This window comes from Bufo bufo, chromosome 10, assembly GCF_905171765.1.
Source record: "Bufo bufo chromosome 10, aBufBuf1.1, whole genome shotgun sequence".
Taxonomy (NCBI): domain Eukaryota; kingdom Metazoa; phylum Chordata; class Amphibia; order Anura; family Bufonidae; genus Bufo; species Bufo bufo.
The window spans coordinates 42,094,374-42,108,408 of NC_053398.1; the positions used below are offsets into that span (position 1 = coordinate 42,094,374).

The 14,035-nt window shown below is 41.8% G+C and overlaps 1 protein-coding gene across 1 annotated transcript in view; it reads right to left on the minus strand.

Moving 5' to 3' along the window:
- The window catches only part of LOC120980019 (mucin-5AC-like), a 230,892-nt gene that overhangs the window by 14,376 nt on the left and 202,481 nt on the right, over positions 1-14,035 (minus strand). Inside the window, exons 33-35 of the mRNA XM_040408884.1 lie at positions 6,231-6,347; positions 3,616-3,702; positions 1,548-1,634 (exon numbers count right to left, since the gene is read on the minus strand). Coding sequence (XP_040264818.1) covers positions 1,548-1,634; positions 3,616-3,702; positions 6,231-6,347 — 291 coding nt within the window. The remainder of the gene's footprint in view (positions 1-1,547; positions 1,635-3,615; positions 3,703-6,230; positions 6,348-14,035) is intronic.

Below are 14,035 nucleotides of genomic sequence, written 5' to 3' on the forward strand. Positions count from 1 at the left end.
ATAGCTTCAACTTTATGTTTTCTTCCCATGAACTGCTTGCTGTAGGTCCTTCCACAACATTTCTATTGATCAAGACTTTGACTTGGCTATTTCAAAATGTTAATGTTATTCTTCTAAAACCATTTTGTGGTAGAATGACTTGTGTGCTTAGGTTTGTTGTTTTGTTGCATGACCCACGTTGTCTTGGATATTTTCTTTTAGAATTTGCAGGTAAAATTAAGAATTCATCATTGGTTACAAGCTGTCCTGGCCCAGATTGGGCATAGATGGGAAGAGTTTTTATGCTGGAATGTTTTCTCATGTTTCTCATTTAAACTGAAATGTCCTATTTTGGTCTTATCTATCCACAGAACATTATTCCAATAGCCTTCTGTCTTGCCTAGGCGATCTTTAACAAGCTGCAGATAGACAGCAATGTTCTTTTGGAGAATAGGTGCTTTCTCCATGCAATCCTGCAATGCACACCATTAAGTTCAGTGTCCTGATGGTAGACTCACTAACATTAACATTAGCTATGTAAGAAAGGCCTTTAGTTGCTTAGAGGTTACCTTTTGACCTTGAAAACTATTACATGCCTTGCTCTTGTCATTATCTTTGTTGGTCGACCACTCCTGGTAAGAGTAACAGTAGTGTTCAATTTCCTCCATATGTACACAATCTTTCTGACTGTGGATTGGTGGAGTCCAAACTTTTAAGAGATGGTTTTCTAAACATTTCCAGCCAAATGAGCATCAACAATTCTCCTTATGAGGTCCTGCAAAATCTTGATGTGATGTTTATACCTGGCCACATTTCTGTAGTATGAGGTAACTGTACATGCATATTGACCTTTAGGTGGGGCTAGGAGGGGCAAGGAGAGTAGAAAAAACTTAGTTGTGGAACAAGTAGCTCAGCTCACTTGAAAATATCATCAGGGTGAGATGTCTTGTTACCATCACCTCTCTTTGTATCATATGGGCATCGGCCAAGTGCCATATCGTGCACTGGTCAATGGAGCCTACCCGTTGGTTGCCGACTCTCGGTCACTGTTACTTTACTGAATATTTGTAGATATTTGTTTATATATTATATCATAGTTTAGTAACCTCTTTATGGACCTAAGACGTGTTAAGTCTATTTTTTCATGAACTTCTGATCTCACGATAATATAACCTCTAGAAATGTTTTGTGAAAATCAGAATTTGACAGATCCCCGTTCTTTAAATAAAACAGGTCGCCCACTCACACCTTGTTATTCCATTGATTGAATACACCTAGCTCTTATTTCACCTTCAAATTGTTTGCTAATCCTAAAGGTTCACATACTTTTGCCACTCACATACATAAATAAATGGCAACGCTAAATATTTTTGACTCATTTGCTTGGTTTGGTCATCTTTTTCTACCTTTAGAACTTATGAAAAATAGTTAAATAGTATATATATATATATATATATATATATATATATAGAATAAACATTCTGAAGTGATCACACACTTTCAAGCACCATTGTATACTGTATGTACTAATGACCCGTCAATATCTAGTCTCAGTATTTCAACTATACCTTGATCAACACAGTGTTATTTATGGCGCAAACATCCTGGGAACAATCGTGACAACACTGTTCTAGTGAATTTCCAATGGAATAGCCCTGAAGAAGAAAAGAGGTGGATGTTTGAAAGTAAATACTTAAATATTATTTCCAATTCCGACGTCATATATTCTATTCAATATAATGGAGTAGCACATATAGTGTTCTATAATCCAACCATAAAGTCTACATTTTTCATTTTCATAATTCTCCTAATATTACCGGCTCATACATTTAGAAAATGCAGCAAAATGGCTGCCACATGGGTGTAGACAAGAATCTGATCTTTACATCTGTCTGGTGATCCAAAGCCACCTTGGATGGGAATGCCATATGTTAAAAGATGGATGGATTGCATTGTAGCTCATAGGTTCCAACTGAGCACAGCACTGGCTAGAAAACTGCTGTAATCAACATTTTTGAACCTGCACAACCATCCAAGAGGTAAATTGATTTGCCAGACATATCTGAATGCACCTTTTAGCCAGATCCTGATGCACACACATACAAGTACTGTACTTTCTATTGCTACAGCCTCTGCATGAAAACTAAATTTTTGAGATTATAAAAGTGCACAATTTACTAAAATATATGTGTGTGCATAGTGTGACTTCTAAGAGTGCCTAAACAGATACAAAGGAGAGACTGGAGCAACTACTCATATTCTGGAATGTGTCCCCGGCTGGTAAGAAAGGTTGATAACATACAGTAAGGAAAAGTTTTTAACAAACTTGCCCCCTTCCCCCCCATGCAAATGTAAGTGGTTCCAACTTTACCAAGCTATATCAAGACCAATGTTTACAATTAGAGCTCATATCTAAATTAAAAAATGAGATCAATATTGTAGCTCTCTAGACACTCCTGACTGAGCCATTTGTAGCCTTGCTACTCTCATGAGAGCAGAAGGGAGTTCAAAGCCAATAATCAAATTGACAGAGCTGTACACCTGCAAACTTTAAAGCAAAAGCAAATAGTAATAAAAATTCAGAATGGATGAATGTACATACACTGCATATTTAAAAAGTTTATTTTTTCCTCTTGACATGATGTAGTAAAAAATATAATTGGCATTACAATACACTTTAATAGGATTGGCTAAATTTTGCAGGTGTTTTGGCAAACTCTCCTAATGGTGACATGCAAAAGGAAAGAACACTTCCCTAGCCCCACAACTGGGTCGTTGGCCTTGGCTTCTCGTGTCCCCTGCTGTAACTGTACACTTTGATGCTGCTGCAGCCACTGACTGGCTTCAGTAATTACCTGACCCCCTTACATCACATGGCCAATTGACATAAAGCAAGGGGGTGAGGTCACTCGTGACAGTTATTGGCACTGGGCCAGTTATTGGCTGGAGTAGAATGAAAGTGAATGTTTACATAGGGGGACCTGAGCTGTGGCCGTGGATTGAAGTAGCTGGGATAGAGTGGCGGGGAACAGACAAGTATGCTTTCATTTTGCAGGTCTGGGCATCATCAGGGTTTGCCACCCCCAAAAAGTGGCCAACCCCTTTGAAGGGGTTTTACCACAATTAGCATTCATCAACTATCCAAAGGGTTCAAAATGCCCCTGTGTAGGCCTGAAATGTTCATCAGAGCTTTAAGAATTCTGTCACTTCTTGGTTTCTTTACATCAAATTTGAGTGGGGAGCCCCAAGCCCTGAATTTCTTCGCATTGCATGAACATAGTGAGAAACCGTTTGAGTGGAACGCCCATCAAGCATCTGTGGTGCCATTTCATTCAATGTCTATGGGACTGATATGAACTCATTTACTTACATCAGCCCAATAGACACTGAATGGAGCTGCAGAAATGTATGCAGGCTACTCCATTAAAACTCCTCTTTATTGTGTCCATGCGTTGAGCAGGAATGGAGGGCTTTGTGGGACTCCAAGTGATGAGATATTTATCATACCGTATATCCGGTCTCCCAGATTCATCACCTGAATCTGCTGCAGGCAACCAACAATGTCAGGTCATATACATAAATATGCATTGAAGTATGAAGTAAATTACAGAAGTTATCAAGGGCTATATACTGTACCTTTATTATCTCAGCGGCTTCAAGGACACATGTATTCAGTACACATTTTCCACAACACTTTGTAGGTTCCGGTTTGTATGTAAAACCCTGAAGAAAAAAAGGTAAAATATGATTTTGTTAAATGTTTCAGAAATTACTAATATTTCTGTATTAGTTGTTTTCTTACTTGCTATCTTTATCCATCATCTCAACATCTGTTTCTGCCATTTACATTCCTGCAATCAATATCAATACTATGGTTTCTTCTAACCTCCCCTCCTGATATGTAATTGAACATACTGGACACGTTTTACTTTTATGCTACAGTTCTCAGATGCAAGAATGTTGTCTCAGTCTGCACCCCTTGATCTGACATTCCTTAAACCAATCTTAACTCATGTATTTTTTAAAATTTTGATGTCAACACGAAGGCCATGTGAAATAATTAAAAAATAAAATATATTCTATGGTTCTGTGTTCTGTCATGTTATATATGCCATGATTAAGGGCCATGTTGGCCTGAAACATGTAGGGAGCATGTGCTTGTACCTGTGATGGATATTTTTTTATGAATGTCATATAAAACCTACTGGATTCTTGCTCTTGCACCTTTTTTATTTTGCACGTGCAAAATTAAGTAAGAGCAACATGACAACAGCTCATGTGACCCCATACGTCAGCAATTTCTGTTATTTATGGTATAATCCAATTGTTCTAAAATACTTATTTCACACCTTCAGACCAATCAGGCATGTTCAAAATGAAAATATAAAATAACCCACATTTTTAAAATAGCACACCATAAGCAAAAGAAACCAAAGCTTCAAATCCCCACAATAGAAATAACCCAAAGATTTACTGTTTTCCCATTTCTTCTCTAAATACGGTATATAGTAGAAGGATTTATATAACAGAATCCAGTGAACATTTAAACCCTTGGCACGTGAAAATAAGCCCTCATACGTAGTAGCTACACTCAAGGAAAAATAAAAAATGATAATCGGCAACATGCTATTTTTTTTTCTTCCCATAGAACATGCTTTTTGGGGCAAAACATATTAGCAATTTTCTTACTGATCTGAAATCCCTAGGTTACTAATAGGCAGTAATCAATTAAATTCCCCTCTGGCTCCCAGGTCACCTCTGGCCTCAATGGGCACTTGATGTGAGAATCTTCTGCCGTCTACAAGATTGTCTCTCATTAAGGGTACACTCACCAAATAATAATAATTGTGGCAGAGGCATCCATGCCCGCCACTCTTCCCTGTGGGCACAGACACCACTCAACTTATCCTGCCTGCTGCTCTCTTTCTGGCTGCACTCCTGGCTGCCATCATCTCAGACTGATCCTGAAGGCTGCGGTTACTATCAGGTCTCCTGGTCTGGTCTCTAGGGCCAGCTCATACAGCTAAATGTTTCCCCTACCAATAGCTGAATGTTCCTGGGTATACACCCTTTTCTAGTTTTGATTCATAGCTGCTTGCCCAGACCTGGGATTTGACTTACAGATAAGCACTGACTCTGCCTGTCCTGACCTCGGCTTGTTTCCTGACTATGAGTACTGCCTGAACCCTTGGTGATTTCCAGCGGTGTCTCTGATCCCTGTGGGTCACCTACCAACTACACAAAGACTACTCCAGGATGTAGCGGTCTGTTTGGTTATCTGCAGTAAAGGCTATATCCCTGTATAGGGGTTAAAAGATAAAAATTTAGTGAACTGCCAGGACCATGCCCTTAAGATTAGCCCTAAGTCAAAATGGTTGGTTGGCACAGTGGGTCCATGTCCACTGTCTATAACAATAATAATGAGATTAATATGATCTAGAATCCCCATTTTCCTACTAGACAGAAAATCCATAGCATACTCCCTTGGCCCAAGCCCCCCCCCCCCCCCCTTTGCTCAATGGCCACTGAATATAAGAATCTTCTGCCCTCCACAAGCTCAGCTCTCCTTAAAGGGGTTGCCTCATCTGAGACATTGGGGGCATATCACTAGTATATACCACCATTGTCAGATAGGTGTAGGTTCCAAAGGAGGGACCTTCACCTATCTCCAAAATGGGGCCACGAAGTAAGCAGAGAACAGGCGAGCATCAGTGGGTACCCTCCATTCGTTTCTATGGGAGTTCCGAAAATAGTCGAGTGCTGACTTTTCCAGCAGTCTAGCAGTGCTGACTGATTATTTCCAGCAGTCTCACAGAAATTAATGGAACGGTGGCCACACTTGTGCACTGCACTCTCCATGTATTTCTATAGGACTTCCAAAAATAGCCAAGTGCTCGCATTCTTTTTTTGTTTTTATGGAACTCGCATAAAAATGAATGGAGAGAAAGCTGCGCTTGGGCGGTGCACTCTTCTTCATTTTTGGGGGTCCATTTTAAAGGACCATACCACCTTCCTGTTCTAATGATGCTGTACTGTATCATCTAGTCATCTACTACACCAGCACTCGAGTTGTGCTGTCTCTATTTGAACATGGATACTTGCTATACCATTGTGACTATTATATACTGTATATATATATATATACTGTACATATAGTGGTGAGCCCAATCTGCTTGTAGAGATGGACTAAATAGCATTACCTAATTTATGAACATATAAGAAACCTTTGTGGTTTTTCAAAAATCACTTACCAGCGAGCAGATAGTCTGGCACGCTTTTATTTTGCACATTACTTTTGCAATATTCTTTTCTTTTGTGCACTGGCATTCTTCACAGCTTTCTGGATTTTTTGGAACAGAGGATCCCACCTAAAAATATGCAAGCACAAAAGTGTCACATAAATAAAGGCGGAAATTTGAATACCATGTACACACAATTTATATGGAATATCTTCATGGCTATGTACACTAAAAGCCAGAGTTAAATAAATCAGTGCTTCTTTACATATAAATATACATTTAAATTTTTATTTAATTGCACTCTGTCACTCATGACTTTTTTAAAGGTGGAGTTGAACTTATAAAACTGGCTAACCTGCTTCATGTGCGCTTGGAAGCTGAAGACATCTGTATTGGTCCCATGTTCGTTTAAACCCACATTACTGAGAAAAATTATGTTTTACTATATGAAAATTAGCCTCTAGGAGCAACGGGGCGTTACCTTTACTCCTAGAGGCTCAGCTTTCTCTGCTACTACCTGCACCCCCTGCATTTTGATTGACAGTACCAGGTAGTGTAAACATGACATGGCTGCTTGGCCTGACAATCAAGTACCTCTCAAGTGGAGAGGGTAAGGCAGATGCAGAGAGAACTGAGGTTATAGGTTAGGGTTGGGCGATATCAAAAATTTTCCCACGATAACGATATTAAGAAATTTATCACGATAATGATATATACAGGGAGTGCAGAATTATTAGGCAAGTTGTATTTTTGAGGATTAATTTTATTATTGAACAACAACCATGTTCTCAATGAACCCAAAAAACTCATTAATATCAAAGCTGAATATTTTTGGAAGTAGTTTTTAGTTTGTTTTTAGTTTTAGCTATTTTAGGGGGATATCTGTGTGTGCAGGTGACTATTACTGTGCATAATTATTAGGCAACTTAACAAAAAACAAATATATACCCCTTTCAATTATTTATTTTTACCAGTGAAACCAATATAACATCTCAACATTCACAAATATACATTTCTGACATTCAAAAACAAAACAAAAACAAATCAGTGACCAATATAGCCACCTTTCTTTGCAAGGACACTCAAAAGCCTGCCATCCATGGATTCTGTCAGTGTTTTGATCTGTTCACCATCAACATTGCGTGCAGCAGCAACCACAGCCTCCCAGACACTGTTCAGAGAGGTGTACTGTTTTCCCTCCTTGTAAATCTCACATTTGATGATGGACCACAGGTTCTCAATGGGGTTCAGATCAGGTGAACAAGGAGGCCATGTCATTAGATTTTCTTCTTTTATACCCTTTCTTGCCAGCCACGCTGTGGAGTACTTGGACGCGTGTGATGGAGCATTGTCCTGCATGAAAATCATGTTTTTCTTGAAGGATGCAGACTTCTTCCTGTACCACTGCTTGAAGAAGGTGTCTTCCAGAAACTGGCAGTAGGACTGAGAGTTGAGCTTGACTCCATCCTCAACCCGAAAAGGCCCCACAAGCTCATCTTTAATGATACCAGCCCAAACCAGTACTCCACCTCCACCTTGCTGGCGTCTGAGTCGGACTGGAGCTCTCTGCCCTTTACCAATCCAGCCACGGGCCCATCCATCTGGCCCATCAAGACTCACTCTCATTTCATCAGTCCATAAAACCTTAGAAAAATCAGTCTTGAGATATTTCTTGGCCCAGTCTTGACGGTTCAGCTTGTGTGTCTTGTTCAGTGGTGGTCGTCTTTCAGCCTTTCTTACCTTGGCCATGTCTCTGAGTATTGCACACCTTGTGCTTTTGGGCACTCCAGTGATGTTGCAGCTCTGAAATATGGCCAAACTGGTGGCAAGTGGCATCTTGGCAGCTGCACGCTTGACTTTTCTCAGTTCATGGGCAGTTATTTTGCGCCTTGGTTTTTCCACACACTTCTTGCGACCCTGTTGACTATTTTGAATGAAACGCTTGATTGTTCGATGATCACGCTTCAGAAGCTTTGCAATTTTAAGAGTGCTGCATCCCTCTGCAAGATATCTCACTATTTTTGACTTTTCTGAGCCTGTCAAGTCCTTCTTTTGACCCATTTTGCCAAAGGAAAGGAAGTTGCCTAATAATTATGCACACCTAATATAGGGTGTTGATGTCATTAGACCACACCCCTTCTCATTACAGAGATGCACATCACCTAATATGCTTATTTGGTAGTAGGCTTTCGAGCCTATACAGCTTGGAGTAAGACAACATGCATAAAGAGGATGATGTGGTCAAAATACTCATTTGCCTAATAATTCTGCACGCAGTGTATATATATATATATATATATATCGATAAATGCCAATTTAGAAAAAAAAAAAACACTCAAAACATGTACTCGTGTTTCCTTGTTGCCCCCATACATTATAATGTCTCCTTAATGCCCCCATGCAGTAATATCTCTTAGTTGCCCACCAAGAACGGGGTCACCGTTCCCCCCAAATCTGATGGAGCGGCTGTGCCCCCTTCTGCTACATTCATTCTCTATGGCAGTGCTGGAGATAGCAGCGATCAGCCATCTTCACCACTCCCACTGGAAATGGGACATCGTAGCGGAAAACCATGATAATTGGGTTGCTCAGAGTGTGCCCATCATAGGTGCACATTGTCAGGAAGGGCACCTTAGCATTACAAAGATGCCTTTCAGTCAAATAAAACATTGTGGGTCATTTACTAAAGACTGGTGCTTCCCATATGGGTCTTAGTCCATACACACTACAGCCATATTACCGCAGCCCCCAGAGTGCAGTGACTGTTCTCAGCACTGGCCTCTCTGTGCAGCAGCCCCCAGAGTGCACCAACTGTTCTCAGCCTCGGCCAGTGGCGTACCGCCCATAGAGGCAGACCACGCCATTGCTATGGGGCCCACGGCACTGGGGGGCCCGGAGTACAGAGAAGGCCCCGCCCACACTATCTGGCCCCGCCCACTCATGACATGCGGGCCGGCTATGCGGCTGCTTTTCTTCAGGAATCTTCAGCCCCAACTCTTCTTTGCCGCCAAGCACCCCCCCCCTCCCGACCTGATCCTGACCTCCTGACCTGATCCTGACAGTCTGCTGACGCGGAATCAGGATCAAACCAGCCTGCATGTAGCGCTCGAGTCGCTGGCCAATCAGCACAAGGCAACTCTGTTGAGGCAGCTGCTGATTGGCCAGTGGCGCAAGGGAGGCGGGAGAATCGGTTCGAAGACGTCGGCCGTCGCCAGTGTGCCTGAGCTGAGGAGACGAAGATGGAAGAAGTTAGAACAGAAGCACCTGTGTTTCCCTGGCCTGAGGTAAGTCAGAACCATTCGTCCTGACTCCTGCCGTGTCACTGCCTGCAGTGCCTGGCCCTGGCTGCCTGAGACGAGTGAGACTGAGAGAGTCAGAGCAGACTCAGTCAGCACTCAGTCAGCAGAGACTAGTAGGTACCGTATGTTATGTCACTCAGACACTCACTAATATATGTCAGATCCATCTGGATACTCAGATTGTCAGACACTGACACAGCGGCAGGCCAGGCAGCAAGAGAGAGGAGGGGTGGGGAGGGGGACAGCCAGGACAGGGTGGGACATGCTTCAATCCCACTCCAGTGAGTCCTGTTGTCCTCTATGAGCCCCAAAATGCCCATGGGGGAGAAGGAAGACAGCACACTGTGACTGTCCTGAGATTTTTGGGGGGCATTAGGGGTTGGGGGGGGGGCTCATAGAGGACAGTGTGCTTTCCTCCTACACCTACTCCTTCCTAACAACCCCCCCCCCTTGCTGCTAATGCTGAATGTGCACATAGCCACCAAATGATATTTCACCAACCAGCCAAACCCCCCCCCCCCCCACACACACACACACACACACAAATATATGTGCACACTCAGCATCAGCAGCAAGGAGTTAAAGGGGTTTGGGGTAAGAGAAGTGATGATGACAAAATGGCGCAGGTAGCAAAGGGGTTAAGATGTGGGGGATGGCTTACGTCCGGCTTTAGCTCAGTGGACAGAGGCAGGAGGAGTGATGTGCATGCGCTCCTGCCCTGCACTCGCTCAGTTGTGTGGCATACATATTGCGCCCTATGTGCACTGTCCTGTGCCCACTCTGGCAAGCCTGGCAAGTGACACGCCCATTGTATGAAAATATAAAAAAATATTCCCCATATGGCAAACAGCAAAACAGAAAAAAGGCGGATTAGCTGTTTTTGGTCGCTTCCTTTTCCACAATAAATTTAAATAAAGTGATCAAAAAGTCATAAACACCTGAGAATGGTATCAATGGAAAGTTCAGATCGCCCCGCAAAATTTGAGCCCCCATATAGTTCCGTATACATAATTACAAAAAAGTTATAGGGGTCCAAATATGGCGACAAAAAAGTAAAACAGATTTTTTTTCCCCAATTTTTTATTTTTTTTCACTATCAAAACGCAAACAAACAGAACAAATCCTTATTGGAAAATACATGTACATTTTATACGTTACTGCAACAAAGTTGGTTAATAATAAAATAAAAATGTTTATCCCTAACAGTTTCAGTAGGTCATGTATAAATTTATTTAATGGGGGTGTGACATGGGAGGAGCCAGGTCAGGAAGTGGGAGGGGCCATCGTGGGTAGTGGGCGGGGTTAAGGGGCCCAATTCAGATTTTTGCTATGGGGCCCAGTGATTTCTATGTACGCCCCTGGCCTCGGCCTCCCTGTGCAGCAGCCCCCAGAGTGCAGTGACTGTTCTCAGCCTCGGCCTCTCTGTGCAGCAGCCCTGGCTTCTCTGTGCAGCTGCCCCCAGAGTGCAGCGACTGTTCTCAGCCCCGGCCTCTCTGTGCAGCAGCCCCCAGAGTGCAGTGACTGTTATCCAGCGCCGGTCTCCTGACTCTGGGGGTTTACAGCCATTAGATGCCATTTCTTTGTGACCTAAAGGCATTATACCCCTGTGACTAGGGTTGTCACAATACCATCATTTTGATTAAATTTCGGTCCTATTAAAAAGTAATGCAATACTCGATACCATGCAAAAGAAAAATTTAATGCCAAAAAAAAGTGTGCATTCCGCAATTTATGGAACGTGCGGCCCATAATAGAACAGTCCTATCCTATTTTTTAGGGGAGAAGGAGAGAAAAAAAATGGAGAATCGTGTGTTTTTTTACATTTTTTTTCTGTTACGGCGCTCACCACATAAGAGATATTTTTCAATACATTAATAGTTTGGACTTTTTCACTCATGGCGATACCTAATTTGTTTTTTTTATTGTTTATACATTTTTTATGTAAATTGGGAAAGAGGGTGATTTAAAATTGTAATGTTTTTTTTTTGTTTTTTTTAAACTTTTTATTGAATAACTATTAGCCCCCTTATGGGACTAGAACCTGGGATCTCTTCCCTTGTCCTATGCACCCTAATAGAGATCTATTATGGTGCATTGGATCTCACATTGTCCCTGCTACCCTGTGCTTTGTGCACCCAGCAGCAGGGAGATTACCATGGCTGCCATGGTAACCGATCGGAGCTTTCTTGAGGTCATGCCGCAGCATCTCAATCAGGTTGAGGTCAGGACTTTCTTCTGTTTAGGCCATTCTATTGGTGATTTACTTCTATGCTTTGTGTCGTTGTCCTGTTGCAACACCCAACTTCTGTTGAGCTTCAGTTGGTGGACAGATGGCCATAAGTTCTCCTGCAAAATGTCTTGATAAACTTAGGATTCATTTTTCCTTCGATGATAGCAATCCATCCAGGCCCTGACGCGGCAAAGCAGCCCCAAACCATGATGTCCCCACCACCATACTTTACAGTTGGAAAGAGGTTTTGTTGTTGGTGTGCTATGCCTCTTTTTCTCCACACATAGTGTTGTGTGTTTCTTCCAAACAACTCAACTTTGGTTTCATCTATCCACAGAATATTTTGCCAATACTGCTGTGGAACATCCAGGTGCTCTTGTGCAAATTGTAAACGTGCAGCAATGTTTTTTTTTGGACAGCAGTGGCTTCCTCGGTGGTATCCTCCCATGAAATCCATTCTTGTTTAGTGTTTTACGTATTGTAGATTCGCTAACAGGGATGTTAGCATATGCCAGAGACTTTTGTAAGTCTTTAGCTGACACTCTAGGATTCATCTTCACCTCATTTAGCAGTCTGCGCTGTGCTCTTGCAGTCATCTTTACAGGATGCCCACTCCTAGGGAGAGTAGCAGCAGTGCTGAACTTTCTCCATTTATAGACAATTTGTCTTACCGTGGACTGATGAACAGCAAGGTTTTTGGAGATACTTTAATAACCCTTTCCAGCTTTATGCAAGTCAACAATTCTTAATCGTAGGTCTTCTGAGAGCTCTTTTATGCAAGGCATCATTCACATCAGGCAATGCTTCTTGTGAAAAGCAAACCCAGAACTGGTGTGTGTTTTTTATAGGGCAGGGCAGCTGTTAGCAACACCTCCAATCTCATCTCATTGATTGGACTTCAGTTGGCTGACACCTTACTCCAATTAGCTCTTGGAGATGTCATTAGTCCAGGGGTTCACATATTTTTCCACCTGCACTGTGAATGTTTACATGGTGTGTTCAATAAAAACATGGTAACATTTAAATATTAGTGTATTATTAGTTTAAGCAGACTGTGATTGTCTATTGTTGTGACTTTGATGAGGATCAGATCACATTTTATTGCCAATTTGTGCAGAAATCAATATCATTCCAAAGGGTTCACATACTTTTTTCTTGCAACTGTATATATATATATATATATATATATATATAAATACATACTTTTTTTATGTGAGATAGCTAAGATGTGTTTCTTGTAATTTGTTTTGCTCTACTACATTTTTGTGATTATTAACTAAATTAGGCATATATTGTTATTAGGGTTGACTGAACCCAAACTGTAAAGTAGGATTTTTGGACCCCGGACCCGAACCCGAACATTTCAGTAAAAGTTCGGGTTCGGGGTACGGCGCTTTCTTGGCACTTTTTGAAAGGCTGCAGAGCAGCCAATCAACAAGCGTTTAACTGTCTGACCTTAGAAGTCATCACAGCCATGCCTACTAATGGCATGGCTGTGATTGGCCAGTGCAGCATGTGACCCAGCCTCTATATAAGCTGGAGTAACGTAGCGCTGCACGTCACTCTGCTGTTACTAGTGTAGGGAGAGGATGCTGCTGGTGATTTCAGGGAGAGAATAGGAGAGAATCTTTGTTCAGAACGTGAATCTACCTCAGCGATCGACATACATTTAGTTGTGTGGGTGCAGGGCACAATCTTTTTACCCTGCCCTGAGCCCAGAGACCGAATAATTACTTTTATCCGTCTGTTAGTTAGGTGGGCGGCCGCGGCAGCGGCGGCCATTTTATGCAGGCTCAGTGCACCAGCACTGCATCTGAGCTTTTGTGACATTGAAATCCAATCTTGGAAAACTGCACTGATAATCTGGTTGTAAAAAATCACCGCTTTTTTGGCAATATACAACATCTGGTGCCTTTGCAGGATTAGTCAGTGTGCAATTTAAGCTAGAAATACAGCCATAATTTTCTGGGTTTTTTAAAACACCCTTTTTGTGCAAAATACACTATTTTACATCCCTAGCTGCATCTGGACGTGTGAAATTCAAACGTTATATACAGCTTTCATATTCTGTTAGTAAAAAAACAGACTTTTTTGGCAATATACAACATCTGGATTAGTCAGTGTGCAATTTAAGCTAGAAATACAGCCATAATTTTCTGGGTTTTTTAAAACACCCTTTTTGTGCAAAATACACTATTTTACATCCCTAGCTGCATCTGGACGTGTGAAATTCAAACGTTATATACAGCTTTCATATTCTGTTAGTAAAAAAACAGACTTTTTTGGCA